This window comes from Anopheles nili, chromosome 2 (genome assembly GCF_943737925.1).
Source record: "Anopheles nili chromosome 2, idAnoNiliSN_F5_01, whole genome shotgun sequence".
Classification (NCBI taxonomy): Eukaryota; Metazoa; Arthropoda; class Insecta; order Diptera; family Culicidae; genus Anopheles; species Anopheles nili.
The window spans coordinates 22,164,026-22,184,255 of record NC_071291.1 but is presented as its reverse complement, the minus strand read 5'-3'; the positions used below and the strand labels follow the sequence as shown (position 1 = coordinate 22,184,255).

Below are 20,230 nucleotides of genomic sequence, written 5' to 3'. Positions count from 1 at the left end.
GCGAGCGGATTGCGCCAAGTGATCGTGCAGTTTCCAGCTGCAAAAGGCTGCCAAAAAAAAAAAACACAAGTCAAACAGCAACCAAAAACAAAAAAAAACACGCGTGTTCAATCGTCTCACACGTAGCGTAACGGTCGCGTCTTCGTCACGTCTGTCGTCACGTCCCGTTCACGTGCCGTTGGCAGAGGGATTTGCTTCCGTTCGAGTGGGCTGTGGGCTTGTATCTTTCCGCGACCGATCTGCTCGATTGCTGCGAAACAGCGAAATAGTTGTGCTCGCGAAGGAACGGACCATTTGGTGCGCGCGATCGTACGGATTCGGCGGCATTCTCTGCTTCAGAACAACGTGTGTCTCGTACCTTGCGCCTGGCTGGTGCTGGTGTGTAACGGTGGTGGCCCTTTCTTTCAGCAGGTTGTTTTGTGGAGCCAGCGGAGTTTTAGCGTTGCAACGCGAACAAATCATCTCACCCGGTGGCGACGGCCGCAGCACACGATGCGCAGCATTCGATTTCCGTAAGTACCTGTCCCAATAGCCGGTCCAGCAACACACACACACACACACACAGAGGGAGCCCCGATTTCCCGAGTGAAAAAGACGCACCTTGTACCAGTGGGGAAAGAGAGCACGAAAGCTCGCGTGCTCGCGTTGTTTGGGGGCATTGAAAATTTCGAGGAATTCGTCCGAACCCGGCGCATGTTCATCTCCGCGATGATATGCTGCGCAAAACCAGCAACCTTCGTTGCTGGTAAAAGGGCGATGAATCATGGTGGGACAGCAGAGAGAAACAAAAAAAAACCGGCATATGCACACATACGTACCTACGCACACGCGCTATGGGTATGGTTGCGAGGATCGCGAGAATTTAATATTCCCGAACTCGAATGCACACACGCGGGAATCCATAAATTTTGCGCCCAACGTCGGGTTTGTCCCGGTGCATCCCCACCGTGGGGCGTTAGATGCATCCCGCGGGTCGGCCGGGAAGGGGTTTCCGAGAAGAAGCTTCCCAGAAGGAACCGGCCAGCAAAATGCGGTGGATAAATAAGCGGCGACTTGGGGCAGCGACGAGGGCACCCTTTTGCGTATTTGCACATTTTTCCTTCGCACATTCCTCCGGCAGGGAAACGGTACCACCCCGGTGGGTTTGGGGGGGGTAGGGGGTGTGGGAAGGCTGTGGGTGGGGGAAAGGGAGCGCGGGTTAATGGTTATGACTGGTGTGCCGAGGCTGATTTCAGGTTTGCCCGCGTGCGCCCATCCAGGACAGGTTGACAGGCCTCAAAAGGCCTGGTCGCACGACAAAGAATTGGAAAAGCGGTGGGTGGGGAGGGGAGGGGGGGTGGTGGAAAGTGAATTTTCGCACACACACACGCACGCAAGCACACACGCATCAAACCCCACAAAGTGTCATCACCGAGGCCTGGAAGCCCTTTTCGCCGGGTTGAGAGAGCCGTTTGATGGCGTTTTGATAATCTCCACCGTCTGGCCGTCAATTAGACGTCGCGAAGGTTTGCGAAGGGCACTGTGGTGGTGGCCCTTTCTGTAGGCTGGAATTAGAGCGCCCCTTGCGGTTGAATGGCATAGCATGGCGCCCAGGTTCTCACAGCCCATCAACCAACCTTTACGTTAGACTCCCCGGAGAGGTTGTTCGCACGCGAAGGTCCATCAACAAACGCAACGGATGCACGCGCAAGATGGCCACGTCGGAATGGTTCCCATCATTGCATTCCGGTTGCTTCCGGTTCCGGACATTTCGTGGTGTGCGTGTGCGGGTGTAAAAATGGTGGGTGGAAAAAAATGGCAACCCCTCGCGGGTGGAGGTTTTTCTTTTTTTTTTCTCTCAAAAAACACATTTTCCACGCACCCGTGCGCGATTGTCACGCACTCGATGTAATAATTGCGCTCTTGTTGATTTTTGTTGTTTCTTTCTGTTTTTAATTATGCGCTTTTTTCGCTCTCTCTCTCTCTCTCGCTCTCTCTCTCGCTCGTCGTATCGCATCACTTCCGGGGGAAAAGGCCAAAAAAAGAGTGGACGACAAATAAAATCATTTTTCGTTTCTAACCCACCGTGCGGAACTGTTTGTATTCAATTAACAATCGTTTATTATTTTTTTTTTGCTCTCCCACCGAGCACTTTCGGTGGACGATTTGGGAGTCCGATTGTTTGGCTAAATGTTTTATTTCACTCATCGAAAACGTGAAAAGTAAAGTGGAAATCGTACGTAAGCCGCCGTCGTAAGGTTCATGAATTTCGTCCATTTCCAGCGCCGTTAAGACGCGCCCCTCCAAAAGCATCAAATGTGGCGTGTGAAATCGAACTCGTGACGTTTTACGCCGTTTTACGTGTAATTAAACACCCAAACACACAAGCGATCGGACTCTCGGCTAGATAGAGGCCTTAGCGAGATAAGCTTTTTTCTGCACGCGGGAACGAACCCTTTTAGGGTTCCATGGCCGACGGCCCATTAGCGCCATGATTAATCAGACTCGTCACCTGTCGGGTGGGACAACAGCCACGTCGTACCTCGAAACCCCCCCGGGGGGGGGGGGGGGGGGGAAGGGACAAAACAATCCAGTCGGCTCCCATGTGCCCGTTCCCGTTTGTCGGTTGGAAAAGCGCCACCAAGACGGGGTCGAGCATTTTGGGTTTTCTACGGTCCCATTCGGTTTCTCGGTTATCCAAACACCCCAAAAAGCCACCCCATTAGTGTTTGACCTCCTGGAGAGAGATGGCGGGGGTGGGTGGGAGGGGAGGGGGTTGTGTGCCGACCCCCACGAGCCCTCCGACCGATAAGCGAAACAAAAAGCTGTGGCTCCAGGGAAACGGGCAACACAAAAGGTGCTGCCTGGAGAGGAGGCCAGGTTTTTGCCAATTACGGGATGATTGGGAAGGAGCCGTTTTCTCCGGGCGGGAGGAAAAAGACTCGATTCGCGAATCGAATCCCCAGTCTCCCATCCCCCTCCTGGTGCATTTCCCCCCCCCCCTCCCCCATTGCGTCCCCGATTCCGCAGGCGCCCGCTGGGGGGGCCGGGAAATTGTTTTTCACTCGTTCGAGGTGGTTCGCGAGAGAGAGGGGGAAAATTGGAACAAAAGAAGGAAAAAAATCGTACGTGCCAGCACACGTTTCGGGGGTCTCTCTCACCTCGCCGCGCGACCAATTCAGTTCACCCGCGGGAAGCCACCCTGGAGCCCCAAAAGGGTAAACAAAAGCGGAAAAGCCAAGCCAAGCCAAAAAAAAAATGTAATCGAGAACCATTATTTTTGACACCGAATTTCTCTCCGCAAACGCATTAATCATCATGGGGTGTTAGAAGGTGGGCCGAAGGGGGTGGGGGGGTGTCTTCAGGGACCTCTCCTCTTGCTTCCTCCCCTCACCAGCCTTACCTCTGCGGCTCGTTAGCCACACTTCTCGCGTTCCCCCTTGAGACGATGTTCTCGTTGCAAACGCGCGTGGTAATTGCACGCGCGCGCGCGCGCCCCTGTTCGCCCCGACGTAGGCGTCATCCTATGGGGTTTAGAACACCCTTTCCCGCTGCTTCTCGTCCCTCGTTCTTATGACCCTCTCCCACCTTCACGCCCGTGATTAAGCGACCGGCGGTGACGGCGGAGTCCCATTAACGCGCCCGCTGAGCAACGGCCCGAATCCCGGTGAGGTTCATCCTAATTTTGCCGCCTAATTGCGACCCTTCTTCCTCGCCCTCGCGGGTCCTTCCTAATGGAGCTTCCCGCGGCCCGCCCAGGGTTGGTGGGATGCTAAAATCATGCGCACCCCATTTTTGGGGTGGCGTGCAAAAATGGAGATCTTGCTCGCGTGGCGCAACCACCAAGAACGGAACGCTAACGGATTCACGCGTCACGTGGTGCGTGTACCAAGCCGAGGGGGGGGTTTGAAGAGGGCCCCCAGATAAGAACCGCACCTTAACGGCACCTTAACGGGGGGAAAAGAAAAACGGGACACCTCCGCTTCCCAGGCGCCGTGACGGGCCGATTTTATCTTGTCCCGCTGTGGAGATGGGAGCGCATTTTACGATCGCCGAGAGATTCATTAACGCACCCATTTTTCCGCCCTCCCGTATGGGTAGAGATCCGCACCGCCCTTTGGGGAGGGTGCTCGCTTTATGGCTCGCGTCGTTTCGATTATTGAAGCGAAAGACTAAAAATGAGTCATTAAAAACCGATCGTACGCCATTGAGGGATGCACCCTTTGGATATGGGGTGGCCACGATGCTCCCCGTTCGATCGTTAGACGCGCTTGCTCAGTCAGGTCTGTGATGGGCGTCCTTGCGCGTTGACATAGAACTTCGGTAGCCATCTGTGAAGGCAGGTCTCAAGCCCGGCCGGCCAAATATCTTAGATCTTCCTCGTGCGCCTCGGTGAACTCAATTCGATTCCCGGAAGGAATGTTCCCGGTTGGTTTTTTTTTGTAGCTGGTTGCCGCACCGAAGCGGTGGTTTGAGTGATTGAAAACTGGGCACACAAAAACTGGCCGGACCGCGGTAGCGCGGGCTAATGAAGAAAGCACTCGCGTGGCCTCGAATAAAAAAAAAAGAATGCCGCGCCTTTAGCAGAAGAAAGTTGCGCCACTATTTTTGTTTTCTTTGGATTTATTTGCTGTTTTGCCTTTTTTTGTTTTTCGTTGCCATTTTGTGGGAAATCTATGTCGAGCGGGATGGGGTGGCCCGATTGATTGGGTTTTTCCTACCCTTCCGGTCGCTTCCGTTGCGGGAAACGGGAAACCGGCGAGCGGCCCTGCTGTGTCGCGCTTGCTACCGCCAAGCATAAGCCACAGTAAAAGTGGATTTTCGCAAAAGTGAGTGGAGAAATGATTTATTTGGCGGAAGAGATTTCCACTTTCGGGCCGAACCGGGGCCCCCCTTTGGAGGATGGCCAAATCCGGTCGCCCGGTTCCTGCGTGCGGTGGTTCGCGCACAAAGGAAAAGCCTCACGCCGATCACCATTTCACTCCGGCGCCGGTCCCGTTTAATTGGCCTAATGAATGAGCTAGATGGTGGCGACGAGAAAGACACAGCGAGAGGAAGCAAAGATTTGTTTCTGCGATTCCGAGCTTTTGGGGTGGGTTTCTCGTAGCCCCAATTAATGCCGAGCCGAAGCCAGAATGCGATCCGATGCCATTCATTCCAGAAGCGATCGAGAGGTGGGAAATCGAGGTGACAATCGAATGGGGTTGCCGCCAAATGGCATCATTCGGGCGATATTAGAAACTGCGGTTTCGCTTTTGCCCATTCATTGCAACCCAAACCTTATCACGCGGCACAGCGAAGCCGACAGCGTGGAAGCGAAACAATACAAAAAATCCGACATAGTTGAATGGAATTAACCGCCATTGATGAGGTACCGGCTTTACCGCTCATTTGCATGGATGAGGCGATCGAGATTCGAAGGGAAAAAAAAGAGATTAAACCCAAGAAATCGTTCGCAATCGGGCTCATTTAGGAGAGTGGCAAAAAAAAAGAGAGACCGGAATGGGATGCACGCATGTCAAGCATAAATCATTATGCTACGTCGTTTGATGTTTTTTTTTCGCGCTACGGCGTTCTCTTTCGCGCACGCGATCGATGCCATCGCAAATGGAAAACCCGATTTCGCGCGCATTTTGCATCGCCCCGTGGCGTATGGCGATCGGTTCCATCAAATGACAGCATGCACGGTCCGTGGCAGCATAATTCCTTCCACCTGTCCGTACCGTGCATGATTAATGTTTCCGAGACGCGTAAGGTAACGAAAAAATATGGTGAACCTCGTTAAATTGCGCCCCAAACGTGGCACGGTGCCTGGAATTGATTCTTCGACCCCCGGACAAATCGGCACACTATCCGGTCCCTGTATCGGACGCAATTATCGCGTTCTGCGGTCCCGGGATGGCTAACTGTACCACCCAAAAAAAAAGGCCTCCAAGCCCTGCCATCGACCTGCCCAAATAAGGGGCTGCGGGACTGCAAGCGGGACGATGAAAAACCACCCAAGCAGGGCCGCGAAATGGCGCAGCAACCGGGGCGTTACGCTCGCGCGTTACCGGACGGGTTTTATTCCGGCCGTTCCGTGTGTGCAGGTTGCCAAAAGGTCAATAGAACGGGTTGCGTCAGTGGCCATCAGAACCGAGAAGACGACCCAAGAACAAGACGTTCACTCGCGTGAAGTGGGGGTTGTTCGTTCTTTTTTTCTTCTTTTTCTTCTTCTTTCGTGCTTAGCTAACGATAGGGGGAGGAAGCAGCAACAACAACAACACGGAGCAAAAAAAAAAAGGCACAAAACAAAACCCAATCCCTGCCTCTTGAGCGCGCCACGCGGCCAAACAATGCCCACCACTTGGGGGTCGAATTCTGGTGGCTAAGAACCGCGAACTCGTTACGCCGGTACCCGCGCACGGAGCGTATCGCGGGATAATTGCCAGAAAAGCGCGAAAATTCATCGACTTCAATGGGGTGCCCCGTGGCCAGTGGGTTGAGAGTGGCGGTGAGGAAGGAGGGCGGGGGGGGGGCGACTGGCGATAAAAAGTAGCTCGGTCCTGGCCGGTCGGAAGATGGCCACGCTGACAGGTGAACTGCTGCTAGCGAAACCACCGTTTTCCCGGCACCCGTTTAGCCGCTGCCTTTTTCAGTATTTTATGACTTACCCCACTTTTGCCACCCTCCACCCGTGGGGGTGCCATCGACCTGTTTGGGTGAGTCTCGGAGGAATCCCCAGGTTCCCCGACAGCCCGTTCCCTGGACTGTGCCATCGAAATATGCGCAATAATGCGGCACCTGCGGCAGAAGATCCGGCACGGAACCGGCACACGGTGGTGCTTTTCCACCCCCCTCACCCCCCCCCTTAAAAGGGCTGCACTGGGAATGGGGTGGGAGTGAGGGAGCGTACCATACCGGGAAGGGTGCGATCGGATTTCCCACCCCATATCGAATCGGACATCCCGAGGCCAGAATGGTGCGTCCTCCTTTTTTCCTTCTTAGCGGTGGGAAATGGGCGAGTGGAAAAAGATGGAAAAGGGGAAGAGAGGCCAAAGGGCCTAGGGAGGGGGGGGGTGGTATCGATCCCTAGCAGGCGATCGATCGACGCTCGACCGCTGCGAGGTGCTAATGTCCTGCCGGGCGCTTATCAATAATACATGTCCGAGGCCGGATTATACGCCACGATCGTTTCGAAGGAACGCATGTCTGCGAAAAGGGCGAAAGGGTTCTTTCCCGTGGCGGTCATCCCACCCCGGCATACCCCTTCGCCCCCTTCGCCTGTGGGAGGGCCGGTTTTCTGCATCACGGGCGTGATTTAATGGATTGCCGATCCTGCGGCAAGGGGATCCGCTGTGGCGCTGTGCTGAAAACGAGCCTTTATCGTGAGCCGGGCGTGCAAATGATACTAACGGTATCTACCGTCGGTATTCGGACCCAAGCAAGCCGAGTGTCGTCGAACGATCGTCGGATTTCTGCTCGTCCGTCATCCGCACGCGGATGCTTGCACGATGGTGCGTTCTCGATCGTGGCGTAAAATGCAGCGATCGTACCGTAAAATGCGACGATCATGAACGAGAGCCGAGGACGTTTCTGTCAGATCTCGGCTTTTGAATGCTGTGACCGCGAAGCACCTGCCCGCGGACCGGGGCTGGTTCTGCTAGTCCCTTACGAGGGATTCTTTTTATTTTCCACCCTTTTTTTTCTCTCTCTCCTTCCCAGCGCCATTTAAGGCTGCAACACGAAACTATTCATTTCCGTCGATCGGCGTTGCGTAGCCTGACGACACCGGTTAAATTTATTCATAGTCGAGCCTCCTGGTTTGTCGTTTTTTCTTTTCTTCCACAGGCTTTTCCTACCCTTGCTGCTGCTGGCAGTGTCGGGATACGTCGATCGTACGGTGGCTGAGCAGTCCATCATCACCAAACCCGAGGCGGACACCGACAACGCACCACTGTTGGCCGGGAAACCCGTCCGGCTCGGGAAAGCCGGCAAAAAGGCGACCCCCATCACGTACATTAAGACACTCGCTTCCACCGATAGTGCCTCCAACGAGCTGGATCTGCTTGAGGCGAACGGTCACCAAAGGAATGGGAATCGTTTCGCGCCAAAATCCCTCGACGTGAGCTCACGGAAGGACCTTAGCAATGCGGAGCTTTTTGGGTGAGTTTGGGTGGCGGTTTTTGGGAACGGAATGCACCTTTGGAAATGGATCGCAGTAGGCCGATGAGGCTACTTTCTGGAACGATTTTTTGTGTTGAATCCCGGACGATCCGGGTATATAATTAAGACACTTTAGCTAACCGGTTCGCGGGTGAAATTTCGCGCACATTCTAAACGCCCGCTGATAACGTGGCTCCCGAATGGGAAGAGAAATCGGAGAGAAAACCCCTTACTAAACACTCCGCTGTTAATGATCATTCAACGAAATCGCATCCCGTGCCGTGAAAACCCACCTACAGTGCCGGCACACTTTGGCCACGCCGAGTTATATTTATTTATTTTGGATTTTTTGCTGCTACATTTGGAACGTTCGCGATCCGTACTCGAAACCCACGCCCGTTGCGGACGTTTCCTGGACGAAAGAGGCCGAACTTGGCGAAACTCCAGCACGGGCAGATTCCGCACACTCATGCTTATTATCGGCCATGAGAGGTGGCCGTGTGTGAGGCTTGGGTTGTACAGTCGTTCAGTGCGTACAGTCGGTGGTTCCGTACTGCATCCCAGTTTGAGGAGCGAAAAAGAAATCGAACAAGGTTGATTTTTCGCTCCGGAATCCGTCATCCAAAGGATGCGTCATCCCTAAACCGTCATCCCACGGGAATGCGGTAGAAAGTCACGTCGTGAAGTACGATCACCTACTCGTAATGACCCACGTTTCGTTGCTTCTCCACAGAAAACTCGGCCTCGGTAAGATCAGGCCCGCTACAAATCATCACAAAAAACGGCTAGCTGAGGAATCGCGTCATTATGGCCGCCCGGACGACTCGCATATGTACGTCATCAAACTACCCCCGAACCCGTACTATTACACGCACAACGCCCCGCAGAACAGCATCTCATCGGACGTTGGCAAACAGGTAAGTGGTGAGTGTACTTCAACCCCAAGCACATGTGACTAAGGGTGCATCCCATCCCCCAGGTGCCCGTTGGGTTCAAGTCGAACGGAAAACCGGCTCGCATCTACCACTGGAACATCCCGGTGCTGAAGAAGATGCTGGGAGCGAAGCAGAGCCGTCATCCGAACTCGCGCCGCCATGACGACATCGATGAACTGATCGACATTAAGGAGATTCCAACCTGGAGCAAACCCTGGGAAGGTGCACCTCGCGAGAAATCCCTGCTAAAGGCTGCCACGCGTGACGAAAAGCTCGCAGGTGAGGAGTCGCACCAGAGCAAACGCAAGTTCCCGACGTACTACGCACCGGCCAAACGGCAGACAGGTGGTGGCAAGTCGAAGAAGCACGCCAGTGGCAAGTACAGCACAGGGAGCAACGGAAAACCGCAGAGTTTCTACATCCTGGGTGATAAGGCTGGTCGGACGAAGATCGTAAGCCACCCACTGGACGTGTAGGCTGAGGATGGTTAGCTTCTGCAGAGAAGAGCTGTTTGAGGTTAGGGATCTGGCCACTCGACGATGCCGGAAAGGGATAGGAATAGGGGAGGTTACGCACCACTTTCTGCCGGCCACTCTGAGCAGGATCAGGCCACGTGGGATCCAGCTGCTTCCAAAGGATTGCCACACGTTTGCTCGGCATTTTATCGAATGGGCGGAAAATGAGATTCAGCTTTTTATTATTATTATTAACACCGCTTCTTCTACGAATACTCAACGCCAATGCTGTCGCACTTTTAGTGGGTAGGTTTTAAATGGCTCTCGTACGTTGCCCAGTCTTTGCTGGGCGTGTTGGAATCTTGCTTTCTTCCATCGCTTCTGAGATCACAGTCTCGTGCACGCGCTGTTGTAGTGTGTCGCTGTTTATTGTACTTAATTTATGGTAAGACATTGGTTTCCTCTCAACGACCGATGCCTTGAAAGCTTTGCGCTAGGTGTGCGACGACTTAGATGCAGTAGAGCGCTCTCACAGAGGGCGGTGCAGCAGTAGTATCGTTAAGAGTATATGCAACACATTTTACGCGTAATGATTATTCTCTACACACTGGATCGATTTTCGGGGTTTAACGCACCCGCATCGCATCGATGATCGTCGGTTTTTGGAGCTGCGGCATTCCAAGCATACGTTTACGAAATTTACGCGATGTTCCAGGTGTAACCTGGCCGCTGAACGTTGTGGTGCTTATGGGTTAGTTAAGCATGTGCTTGTAAATAAAGGTATCTTATGATGTAACACGAATCAAGAGTTTGAATGCATTTCATCCGAAACTTGTGGTGCTTATGGGTTAGTTAAGCATGTGCTTGTAAATAAAGGTATCTTATGATGTAACACGAATCAAGAGTTTGAATGCATTTCATCCGAAACTGAATGCGTCTTTGAAAGCCCAGATGAGTTTCGTTGCATATGTACAGTGTGTAAGTATATCGAGGATTCTTGCCTTGCATGTGGCTTTTCAATTTGAATATATGTAACAGCAAATAATGCTGGAAATATTTAGTGGTACGGTGTCCGAAACTCGGTTAATTTTCAATATGTTAAAACAACACCAATATATTTGTCGAGAAAAAGTAAAAATGCTCAGCAAACCATGAGTTAACAAATGGGTATATCTTTTAAGAAACCAAAATATATCTTCTTTGAAAAATTTCTATTATAAATTGGTTTTAAAATTTGAATAACGCGGATACGGTTTTATGTAGAGTTAGTTTTGTTCAACAAGCCATCTAGAGTCAAAGATGTACAAAACATTATTGAGCCGCAACACTATTTTGAACGTCGTATAGTTTTTAAGTATATTATAAAATCCTTAGTTTGGATTCTTTCACGTTTTTTTGCTTTTAAAAAGTATCAAACAACCGGCGATCCATGCTTGTGTGTCAAAAACTACTCGAATTGGCACTAACTGCTCGAATAGTGATTCAGTACTGTACCTTGCACAGTGCTATACCGAAAAATGACACGGGAATGAGTAAATTAGGGAAATTTAATCATTAAATCAAATTTAACGATGTTTATCTTTCCTTTCAACAAACCGTAAAATCGATAAGAGAATATTTCATCAACATACTAAACACGCTTACATCATTCTTTTGGTTAAATTTATTTGTCATTGTACTAAGTACGAACAGTAAAAGTAAAATTCAAGATATCCTATTCACAAAAGTATGTGATATCCGTTTGGCTCCCCAAAACAACTACCCAACTTCCCGAAGCTGGAAACGCTGGTAAACAGCGAAATACCCTGGCTCAATTTTGTTACATTACATCTAGCACATTATCTAGCCGCTTGTCGTCTGCCCCAAAGTATCCCATTGATTTTTGACTCATTTTTGGCGTGATGCTTTTTTCTACAACTGAACGAAATAATAACACAAAAATACTTTCAAATAATCTCGACGTTCACGTTGCTTTTCGTTCTGTACAATTTTCCGTATCGCCCCCGAACGTGTCCTCTAGCTGCTAGACGGAGGGATGGCTTTCGCGGTAGGAACTTTTTGCTGGGCACCTTCTTCCAGCTTCTCGAACAACCATCCACCCTGTCCATCGAACTGCAGGATATGCGTATGGAATTTCCTAAAAAGGATGCATAACAACCACGTGTATAGGTTAATATCCAAAGCTCGACTGCTCCAGCACATCATACGTACCACAAAGTCGGCCGATGGGTTATGGTTAGCAAGCTAATGTCCATGGATTTGGCCGTCTCGTAGATGCAGCTCTCCACGTCGATGGACACGGCGCTGGTACACTCATCCAGCAGTGCGTATTTTGGTCTGAAAAGATGCAAAAACCATCATGTACCAAACATTTTTCCGTTGCATTGCTGGGAACTCCCGGAAATGCCTCGTACCTGTGGTAGAATAATCGCGCAATGGCCATACGCTGCTTCTCGCCTCCGGAGAGCGTATCCTTCCAGTCTCGAATTTCATCGAAGCTATCCCTGTGGACAATGTGAATCAAACGGCATGGGTCAAAATGAAACATCCCTGTGACGGTGTAACCCTCCACGAGACCTACCTGTCAAGGATGTGCTCGAGTGATACCATTCGCATGATCTCCCGCAGCTGACCCTCGGTGATCTTCTTCGCTTCCATATCCGACCGCGTGTCCGGATAGATCACCTGATCGAGCAGCGTACCACACGACATGTACGGACGCTGGGGAATGTAGAACATGCTGGGTCGACCATCAGACGACGTCGGAATGCGCAGAGTACCTCCATAAATGGGCCACAACCCGCTCAAGATACGGAACAGACTCGACTTGCCGCACCCATTCGGACCCGTAATAAGCAGATGCATTCCAGCTTCGATCGTGAGACTGATGCTCGGCACAACAATGTCGCAGTTGGGCGTCACAACCGGGACGTTCTCCAGCGATATGCTGGTGTCTTTGGCGTCCGTGGCAAACACGATGCGACCCTTGGCGACCGGTTGGCCATCACGGAACTCAAGAATACCGTCCAGATTGCGCTCCTCGGTGTAGAGCGTCGTCTTTCGGTAGATACCTCGATTGACCTCGTCAAATACCTCAAACATACCGGCCACTCGGCTGGTGTAGCCGGCCAACGCCACTATCTCTTTGTACGACGACATTAGCCGCTCGATGGCGTCCGCACCACTCAGCAGAAGGTTTCGTGCCGTGGTGAAGTACTGCGTTCGTTCACTGACACCCTGTTCGTCCGATTTGATGAGGTCCCTATGCTCGGGGCTGGCAGGTATGGCGTTTGCACCAACGGTCAGGATCGGTAAGGACACCATCACCATGCCCGTGCCGGACCAGACGTACTTCATGAAGAACTGCTCCAGCATGATGAACCACAGCTTTTGTGTGAAGATCGAGTTCATTTGGCTCACCAGACGCGAGTAGGCCTCCTGAAGTTGTGAGTGTTCCACCTGTCGAATAAGGAGAATAATCCGCAATTAGAGATGCTGGAGTTAGAACAAGGAGCGAACTGTTTCTGCCTCACCTTATGGCCACCGTAGAACGCGATCTCTTCGGCGTTGGTGATGATCTTTGAGTGTACGTGGCGCAGATAACCCGTCCGGTTGGCTTCTTCCGCTACAAGCTGGCCGAACTTCGGTGACACTATCCGCAGGATGTGAGCCGTCGTGCCGATGACGACGGTGGCTAATGCCGGACCCATTACGATGTTGGCTTTCATGCGACGGGACGAGCGGGCCATTGCGATGCCGATTAGCAGCAAATCGAAGCAAGGCTTCGTCAGTGAGCTGTACAGATGTGCCACCGAGCTGGAGAACGTCGAGATGTCGTCCGTCAGCCGGTGGTCCGCGTTTTCGATGCGTCCGTCCAGGTTCGACACCTTGTAGTAGGTTTCGTTCTTGAAGTACATGCCGTACGCATGGTTTACTAGGCGTGTCCTGCAAGGTGGAAGGTGAAAGGTGATAGTGTTTTTCAAACTCGCTTTCTATCATTCGAATCTTCATCATCAATATGCGGAAGGTTGTCAAGGATTGGTGCACTTTTATGCTGCATAGTTTAGGGGTTGAGCGATGCAATAAATCTCGCCCAATCCCGAACAAGCGTGAAATATAAGCAACATATGTGAAGAACCATTCCGTAACTCAATACCCCACATATGAATGCGTTTGGGTCCTTTCTCCATGCACACGATGAGGCGCTCAAATATTTCAAAAAGGTCAGTAGGGTAGGGTCATCACAATCTCACAGCAACGATAGTAATAAAGTCAATTAACACGCAGGTGTTGTTTGGTGTCTTGGCATTCTACCACTCTGCATTAAGTACTCGATAAATGGAGAAAGACTTCGTGGGGGACATTTGTTTTAAATCGAACCAAAAATCGCTAAAAACCCAAGAAAGCGAAATGGCTTTGTTTTTTTTTGAGGATGGATTAAAGATACTACTTGCTTTTTCACTGGATAGCATCAAAAAGGCGGAATGGTGTTTTCTTCCCACCATAAATGGCAAACGTCGCCGTACGAAAGCATCATCTCCACCTCGCGTTAGCGTCTTGATGGACGGTAACCGATTTGGGCGGCGATTCGGCTGCAATGTTTGAATTAATTCACACCTTCAGTCCATTAGACGCAACCCGGATGGCTTTACCATTCCACCATTCCAGCTGAAAGCGACCCATTCCAGTTCACTCCACCTTCGTGGCGGGAATTTGCCATTCATCAGAAACAGAAAACCCACTGACCAACATTCGAGAACAACCGGTTCGAGTGGTGAGGGAAGCAAATCTCGTCCCACAATTTAATGCACAACCCAACGTGTCAAACATCGCCATTCACGCGATCGCCGTTCCGAGTCACCTGAAGCATTAATCGAAAATTATACACCTTCCACTTCGGCGCTACGATGAATGCATGCAGCCTGGAAAGCAAATATCTTGCTTGCCCAACGATCGGTGTCCATCTGCCAAACCGTTTCGATGTCGAAACCGGTCAGATTACTCAATCCGTTATTGCTGCGAGCTGGCAGCGTGGAGGCTTCATCTCAGTGCCGATCCGTTACCCGCAAGGTGAGCTGGGTTCTGGCAGAATTCTTCGCGAATGGTGGCACGTTGCGACACCGACCGAACCGACTAACCGCCATCTACGGGCTCTCCGTAGGGTGTCCGTTTACCTTTGGCGTTAGGTTTTTACCCACCCGGAGCCCTCGGGCATTGTGAAAGAACTCGCGTCTCGCGACGGGCCGAGAATGTGGACAACCTTCGAGAATTTATGGTTTTGGTGGAGAAGCAGTTGTGTGGCATTAGTTCGTTTGGCAAACCCAGCTGGAGATCACGGTTGCAGAAATGCCAAAGGCTCGCTGGATTGCGCTCGAAATCCCCCAAGGAAAAGCCGTTTTTGCACTGCGCAATCGCAAACCGCGAGGGCTTTTTCACAAGCAGCTGCAGCATAAGCGATGCAGTTAAGCAAACATACCTCGAGTCGGCGGCTCACGGTTTGCGATCAACGGGAAACCTTATGCGGCATGCCAGATCAAGATTTCGTCCCACGATCATGTGAAGATAGCGGCTCTAAACAGGCTCTAAACAAAACGACACATGCATCGGACGTATTATTCCCGCGAGTACGCGGGTGCGAGTGTTCCTTGCATTTATCGCATTAACACCTTCACTAATCGGTTCCATTTGTCCACAGATTATGCTTATCGGTGTGCTACGCCACCGCAACTGGTGGAGAGCAACTCGATATCTTCGAGTACAACAACAACAGTAAAAAAAACCACAGCTCTGGTGGCTCTAATCATGGTGGGTCACAAAAAAAACAGCCACCCTTCGAATCCCGATTTACCGATTTACGTAAGCAAGTGCTGCTTTATTGCTGCATCATGCCAAACTTTAGACTTTGACCGGCCATCTAGATGTAACCTTCGCACCCGGCCTCGAAGGAGTCCAATAGTAGCGAGATTTCCGTACCTGCTAGTGTAATGGAGCCAATCATCGTTCCAATCACCTCGCATGTAACGCGTGATTGCTCCCAACTACTGAAAAGGATCCACAAACACTGGCACCGATCGGCGGGAAACTTTCTCCCGCAGTGCACGATTTGTGGTTTGGAAAATGCGCCCACCCGAAGCCGCATTATTGCATTTGTTTTTCATGCCCGCAAAATGTGTTCTGTGCGCGAGGCAAAACGAGAAAACAACGCAAATGCGCACGTGCTCATTACGCGAAACGCAATTTACGAACGCGCGCGACCACCGCGCAGGGCTAATGAGGGCTGGCGGCGTGAAAGTGCGATTACCTACCGGAAGGCGAGGGCCAGCTTGTTCTCCAGGTAGCGTATCATCGAGTTGATGAAGGTGGCCGGTATAGCGATGCCGAACCACTTCAGCAGCATCAGCACAAAGTTGCGCAAGTCCTTCCGTACGATGAACTTCACGATGGCACCCTCCATCGAGGCGACGTAGATGCTCAGGAAGGTTCGTGACACCAGGCAGAGCGTGTGGACGGCCAGCAAACCGGACTCTTCGCACAGCAACCGGGGCACCATGATGCGCATCAGCTGGCGCAATTGCACCAGAAAGTCGAGGTTAAGACCAGGCGGTCGTCCGGCGGCTTGACGCTGCCGGTTGCGTTTTGCGATAATGATTTGCTCCTTTTTAGCCTCCGGATCGTCCGGTGGCCGTTTGGTGACGTTGTTGTTCTCATTGCGATGGTCGGGCGTTTCGGCGGGTGTTCCACGACCGGTGGCTAATTTATCCCGGACTACTGGGTAGGTGAGCCTTAGGCAGTATAGTGCAACTGCGCCCGTTATGAGGCTCTTTGAGACGAGCTCACGCGAGTAGCCGAGTCCCTCGAGCGTGTCGAAGGAGCGTTTCGCGAACTTAGATATGATGGTCGGCATGGTGGCGAAGGGATGCGACCCGGAGCAAGGACGAAAAGGACGACGATGGCGTTCGTACGTGTCTAGCGGGTGTGAGCGAGACTGTGGCCTTTCTGTGCCGCTCTGTTCAACCCATCATCTGGAAGAATGAGAGAAAGAAAGTGGTGCAATTAGCGCCCAAGTTCACAAGCAGGAAAACTCCACGACGTTAATCCAACGGTTCGTAATGTTGTGCTCCAAAAAAGGGGCTCTCATTGGGGTGCGATTAAGATTCCCTCGTCCTTGGCACACATTCTGCCCACCGACAAACCTTGACAAAATCGTCTCGTAGCGGCAACGAAGTCTCCCAAAATCCAGACCCCGAGTGGGCCCTTTCTCTTGCGGACGCACTTTTAATTTCTTTTGCCCTACATCGTGCCCTTGAAGTACGAACGAACCCGCTCAGATTGCTCTTTGAACTGAGTCCGCACGTGAAGCCTGTGCGGTGAAAGCAAAGCTCCCTGGACCTTGCAGAACTCGGACTACAAGCGTTGGACTTGGTGGCCATTTCGTGCGTTCTTCGTTTCAGAAAAGCAACCGTGCATTCTGAGCTGTAATGAACACGGTGATACGCTGCTGGCCACGGCTCACGACACATACACTTCCTGCGGTACTGGCTCAGAAAGGAAGACGACCCGTTTCGCCCTTCGGTTGGTGGCATTGTTGCCACCAAAAGCGCGTTCTGTTCTTTTTGCCACCCTCACGCCACTTTAGTTCAGCCCGTGAGGGACACACTTGCTTGTAAGGGATTCCCGCGCACGGAAGCCACCGGAAACGCAACACACGCAAGCAGCGCACAATAGGAAGAAGGCCTTCATGCGGCACGTTCCGTTTTTGGGGGTGCTTTTTGTTTCGGTTGAAGCGCACCGTTTTTTTACACACACCCAAACGTGTAGTTACATTACACAAATTCCTCTTTAAGGTGGGCTTTTTTTTTCGCGCATTTTAAGGCCCCTTTGCTAGCGCTTCGCAGACATTATGCAAAAATCGCATGCTAATCGCCTCGGGAAGGAGTTCCACCGGCAACTTACTAACACACGCAGACACGCAGGTGCATGAGAATGGGGTTTTTTTTTGTGCTGAAGTTGTTTCCACTTTAATCGACCTTCCGTTGATTCGAACAACGCGCCGAACCAGAAGTAGGGCAAAGGCCAGATTCAAGTGCTCGGAAACCAACGACGCTGGGAAACCCCATCCACGTGCTGCATATGTCGCTGCATTATGCAACGCTCATGAATATATCGCACCGAACCACATTGGAGGCGTCTTTTTGCTGCAGGTTCTTCAACGAGTGCCGCTTTTCCACTCATAAACCCATCTGTTTCGCTGCTCGAAAGCTCCTCGAAAGCCACAAAAAGCGCGAGTGCGTTTCCTATTGTCGATCAGGCGCTCGATATAAGCCTCGTGACATCACCGGCAACATGTAGGATGCGTGTGGTTGCCTCCACAAACGCCCTACACCATGCGTTTTAATTGCCCGATAATAGCCTACAGTGGAGCGGTTGGATTGCGCAACCAAGCGGTCTCTGATGGAGAGAAAAGAAAAGGAAAACATAACCGACTCCGCGAGCAAACCGCTTCATAGGACGGGTTCAGTCCAGCAGACGAACACACGCACGTACACCGACCCAGGGCACGTAGAAAGTGTCATCCTGGCTCTGGCAATGGCCCCACTCGAGGTCAGCTTCTGTTAGTGTCCAGAACATCCCAGAGAAACCCAGGAGAACCAGCTCCAAGCGAGCGAGCGAAATGGCTCGTCTGCCTTGACCGGGAGCCGGTTTTTCCGGCCCCAGCCAGATGCACCCAACGTTGACCTCTGGTGACGTGCAGGTTGAGGTCTTCTTTTCTCTCTCTCTCTCTATCTCTCTCTCGCGCGCATCAACAGTAACGACAATGACCCGCGGTGCTCTATCAGGACCCGGCAATGCCATCGACGGTCAAGGCGAAAAAGATGCGAAAATTAGCGTACCTCTTTTGAACGAGCCAATTTCGTTCGGGTTCGAAGCTCGCCCTTGTAACGGGCGGCATATCAAGGTAAAAAACACCACGGTTACACCGGTACACGTGCTGTTCGAACCAGCAGACCAGCGTTGTCGGCAACGGCTTTAAACGGTTGCTCGGAACGCGCCAATATCCGCTTGCCGCAAAAGTGCACGTGTTGCGCGTTCGTAAAGTAACGCTTGGTTGGCGGTGAATAATTGCCTAGAATGGGGGGGTGGATTGTTCTCAACCGCCCCAACGCTTTATTACTGGACTTTAGGTCTGTCTGCCTGCACGCGTGTGTGTGTGTGTGTGGGTGAGTGGCAACAGGGCAAAGGTCAGCCTGGCAGTGCATTTAACACGGAGTTTGGCGTGAAAATCAGTGCCCGAGAGCGCTTGGGAGCAGGAAATTGTAAGCAACCCTCTTCGATCGCAGTTGAAACAGGTACTGATAGGGTGTAATTACGCGAACCGAGCACGGAATTGCCAACGGAGCCCCTTTTCTAGTGTGTGCTTTGAAAGGGGGCATTTAGCGCTTGCTTTTAGTGGGCTCTGGCGGTTTGTGGTTCGCCATCCGGGAAGCATGTTAAATAATGCTTCTGCTATTGCTGGGCTTTGGTGCATGAGTAACCTACTTTGGGGTTTTGGTTTCCTATCTCCTTACGAACCACTTGAGGCGTGTATTGTCGATCGAACCATCGTCGTCGTAGATAACGCCCAGCTGGCGGCATCTGGCGCATAGTTTGGTGATAACGACGCAGGGCTATAGCAACGGAACAAACACACGCCACGTGGTGCGTCAATAAAATGTAGCTGCTCTCTGGCTTAGTTGGTTTGAAAATGCGATTGAAAATGAGGTTGACATATTAAAAACCCAAGCACGATAGTTTGTTCAACTGCTTCTTGCTGACGCCCTCTCGTACTTCTATCCATCGTTTTTTTCTATTGACCAGTGAATGAATAATTGACCGTTGTTTGCTCTTTGTTGGCATTTTGGAAGATTGGTAAATAAATCGAGCATTCTGCTGTACCCCAAAAGTCCCTCCAAAGCCCCTCGAAAGTCCCTCCAAAGCCCCTCGTTATGATTGAAGCACAATCTCAAAACCATTCGATAAATGGCGAACCGTTACGAACCGACCGTTGGTGCAGGATCAATTTACGCAATCTCAAGATCAACGGCCAAGGTCTCGTCGTACCATCGACGCCATCGAACGCCCAACGGCCAGCATCAATTTACGAAGCCAAAGTAATTGATTTATGTCCACTCCCAACGGAAAAGACCGCCTCCAACACGCGGCGTCGCTTATTAAATGCAAATCGAAGCTGCACCTTTGCTCGGAACCTTTACCGTTACGGCTTCCTGGCTCCGAGGACTCTACGGAGTTACGCTCATCCTAAGCGCTAGTCCTCCTGTTAAACCATCGTAGTCCGCTCTTGAGCTTCGCGATCAACAAGCAGAAGTAAAAAAAAAATCAACCCCACCAGTGCCGCAAACCCACCGCGTTAATGGTGGTTGCATTTGCTCATTTGTTCAACACATTACCATGGGTGAACGGTCGGGGCCATAGGAGGTGGCCACGCACGCAGCATCGCGAGATGGTCCACGACAGAGGCACTAGAGGTGGCGTACAGCTCCAAGGTCTGGCGTAATTAGAAACTCGCCATCAACCTCCCCTCGGTCGAAAGCCACCCCAAACCTTCTCCATCACATTAAGGCGTCTAAGACCACGTGAATCGTGAGCACTTCACAATTAGCCTTGCGCTGTCGCGATCCTTCTTGCAATTGAGCTTCTCGTTTGGGGGACGAAAGCTGG

The 20,230-nt window shown here is 51.6% G+C and overlaps 2 protein-coding genes across 2 annotated transcripts; one reads left to right on the top strand and one right to left on the bottom strand.

Annotated features, from left to right (window-relative positions):
* Positions 1-492: 492 nt before the first annotated feature.
* LOC128731966 (uncharacterized) lies at positions 493-9,535 on the top strand. The gene is made up of 4 exons (XM_053825129.1): positions 493-512; positions 7,810-8,124; positions 8,858-9,041; positions 9,104-9,535. The coding sequence occupies exons 1-4, from the start codon at positions 493-495 to the stop codon at positions 9,533-9,535; spliced, it is 951 nt and encodes a 316-aa protein (XP_053681104.1).
* A 1,646-nt stretch (positions 9,536-11,181) lies between these two features.
* LOC128722172 (ATP-binding cassette sub-family D member 1) lies at positions 11,182-16,418 on the bottom strand. The gene is made up of 6 exons (XM_053816012.1): positions 15,820-16,418; positions 13,048-13,459; positions 12,096-12,973; positions 11,929-12,018; positions 11,726-11,851; positions 11,182-11,651 (listed from the first exon to the last, which is right to left on the bottom strand). The coding sequence occupies exons 1-6, from the start codon at positions 16,416-16,418 to the stop codon at positions 11,531-11,533; spliced, it is 2,226 nt and encodes a 741-aa protein (XP_053671987.1). The 3' UTR covers positions 11,182-11,530.
* Positions 16,419-20,230: the final 3,812 nt, after the last annotated feature.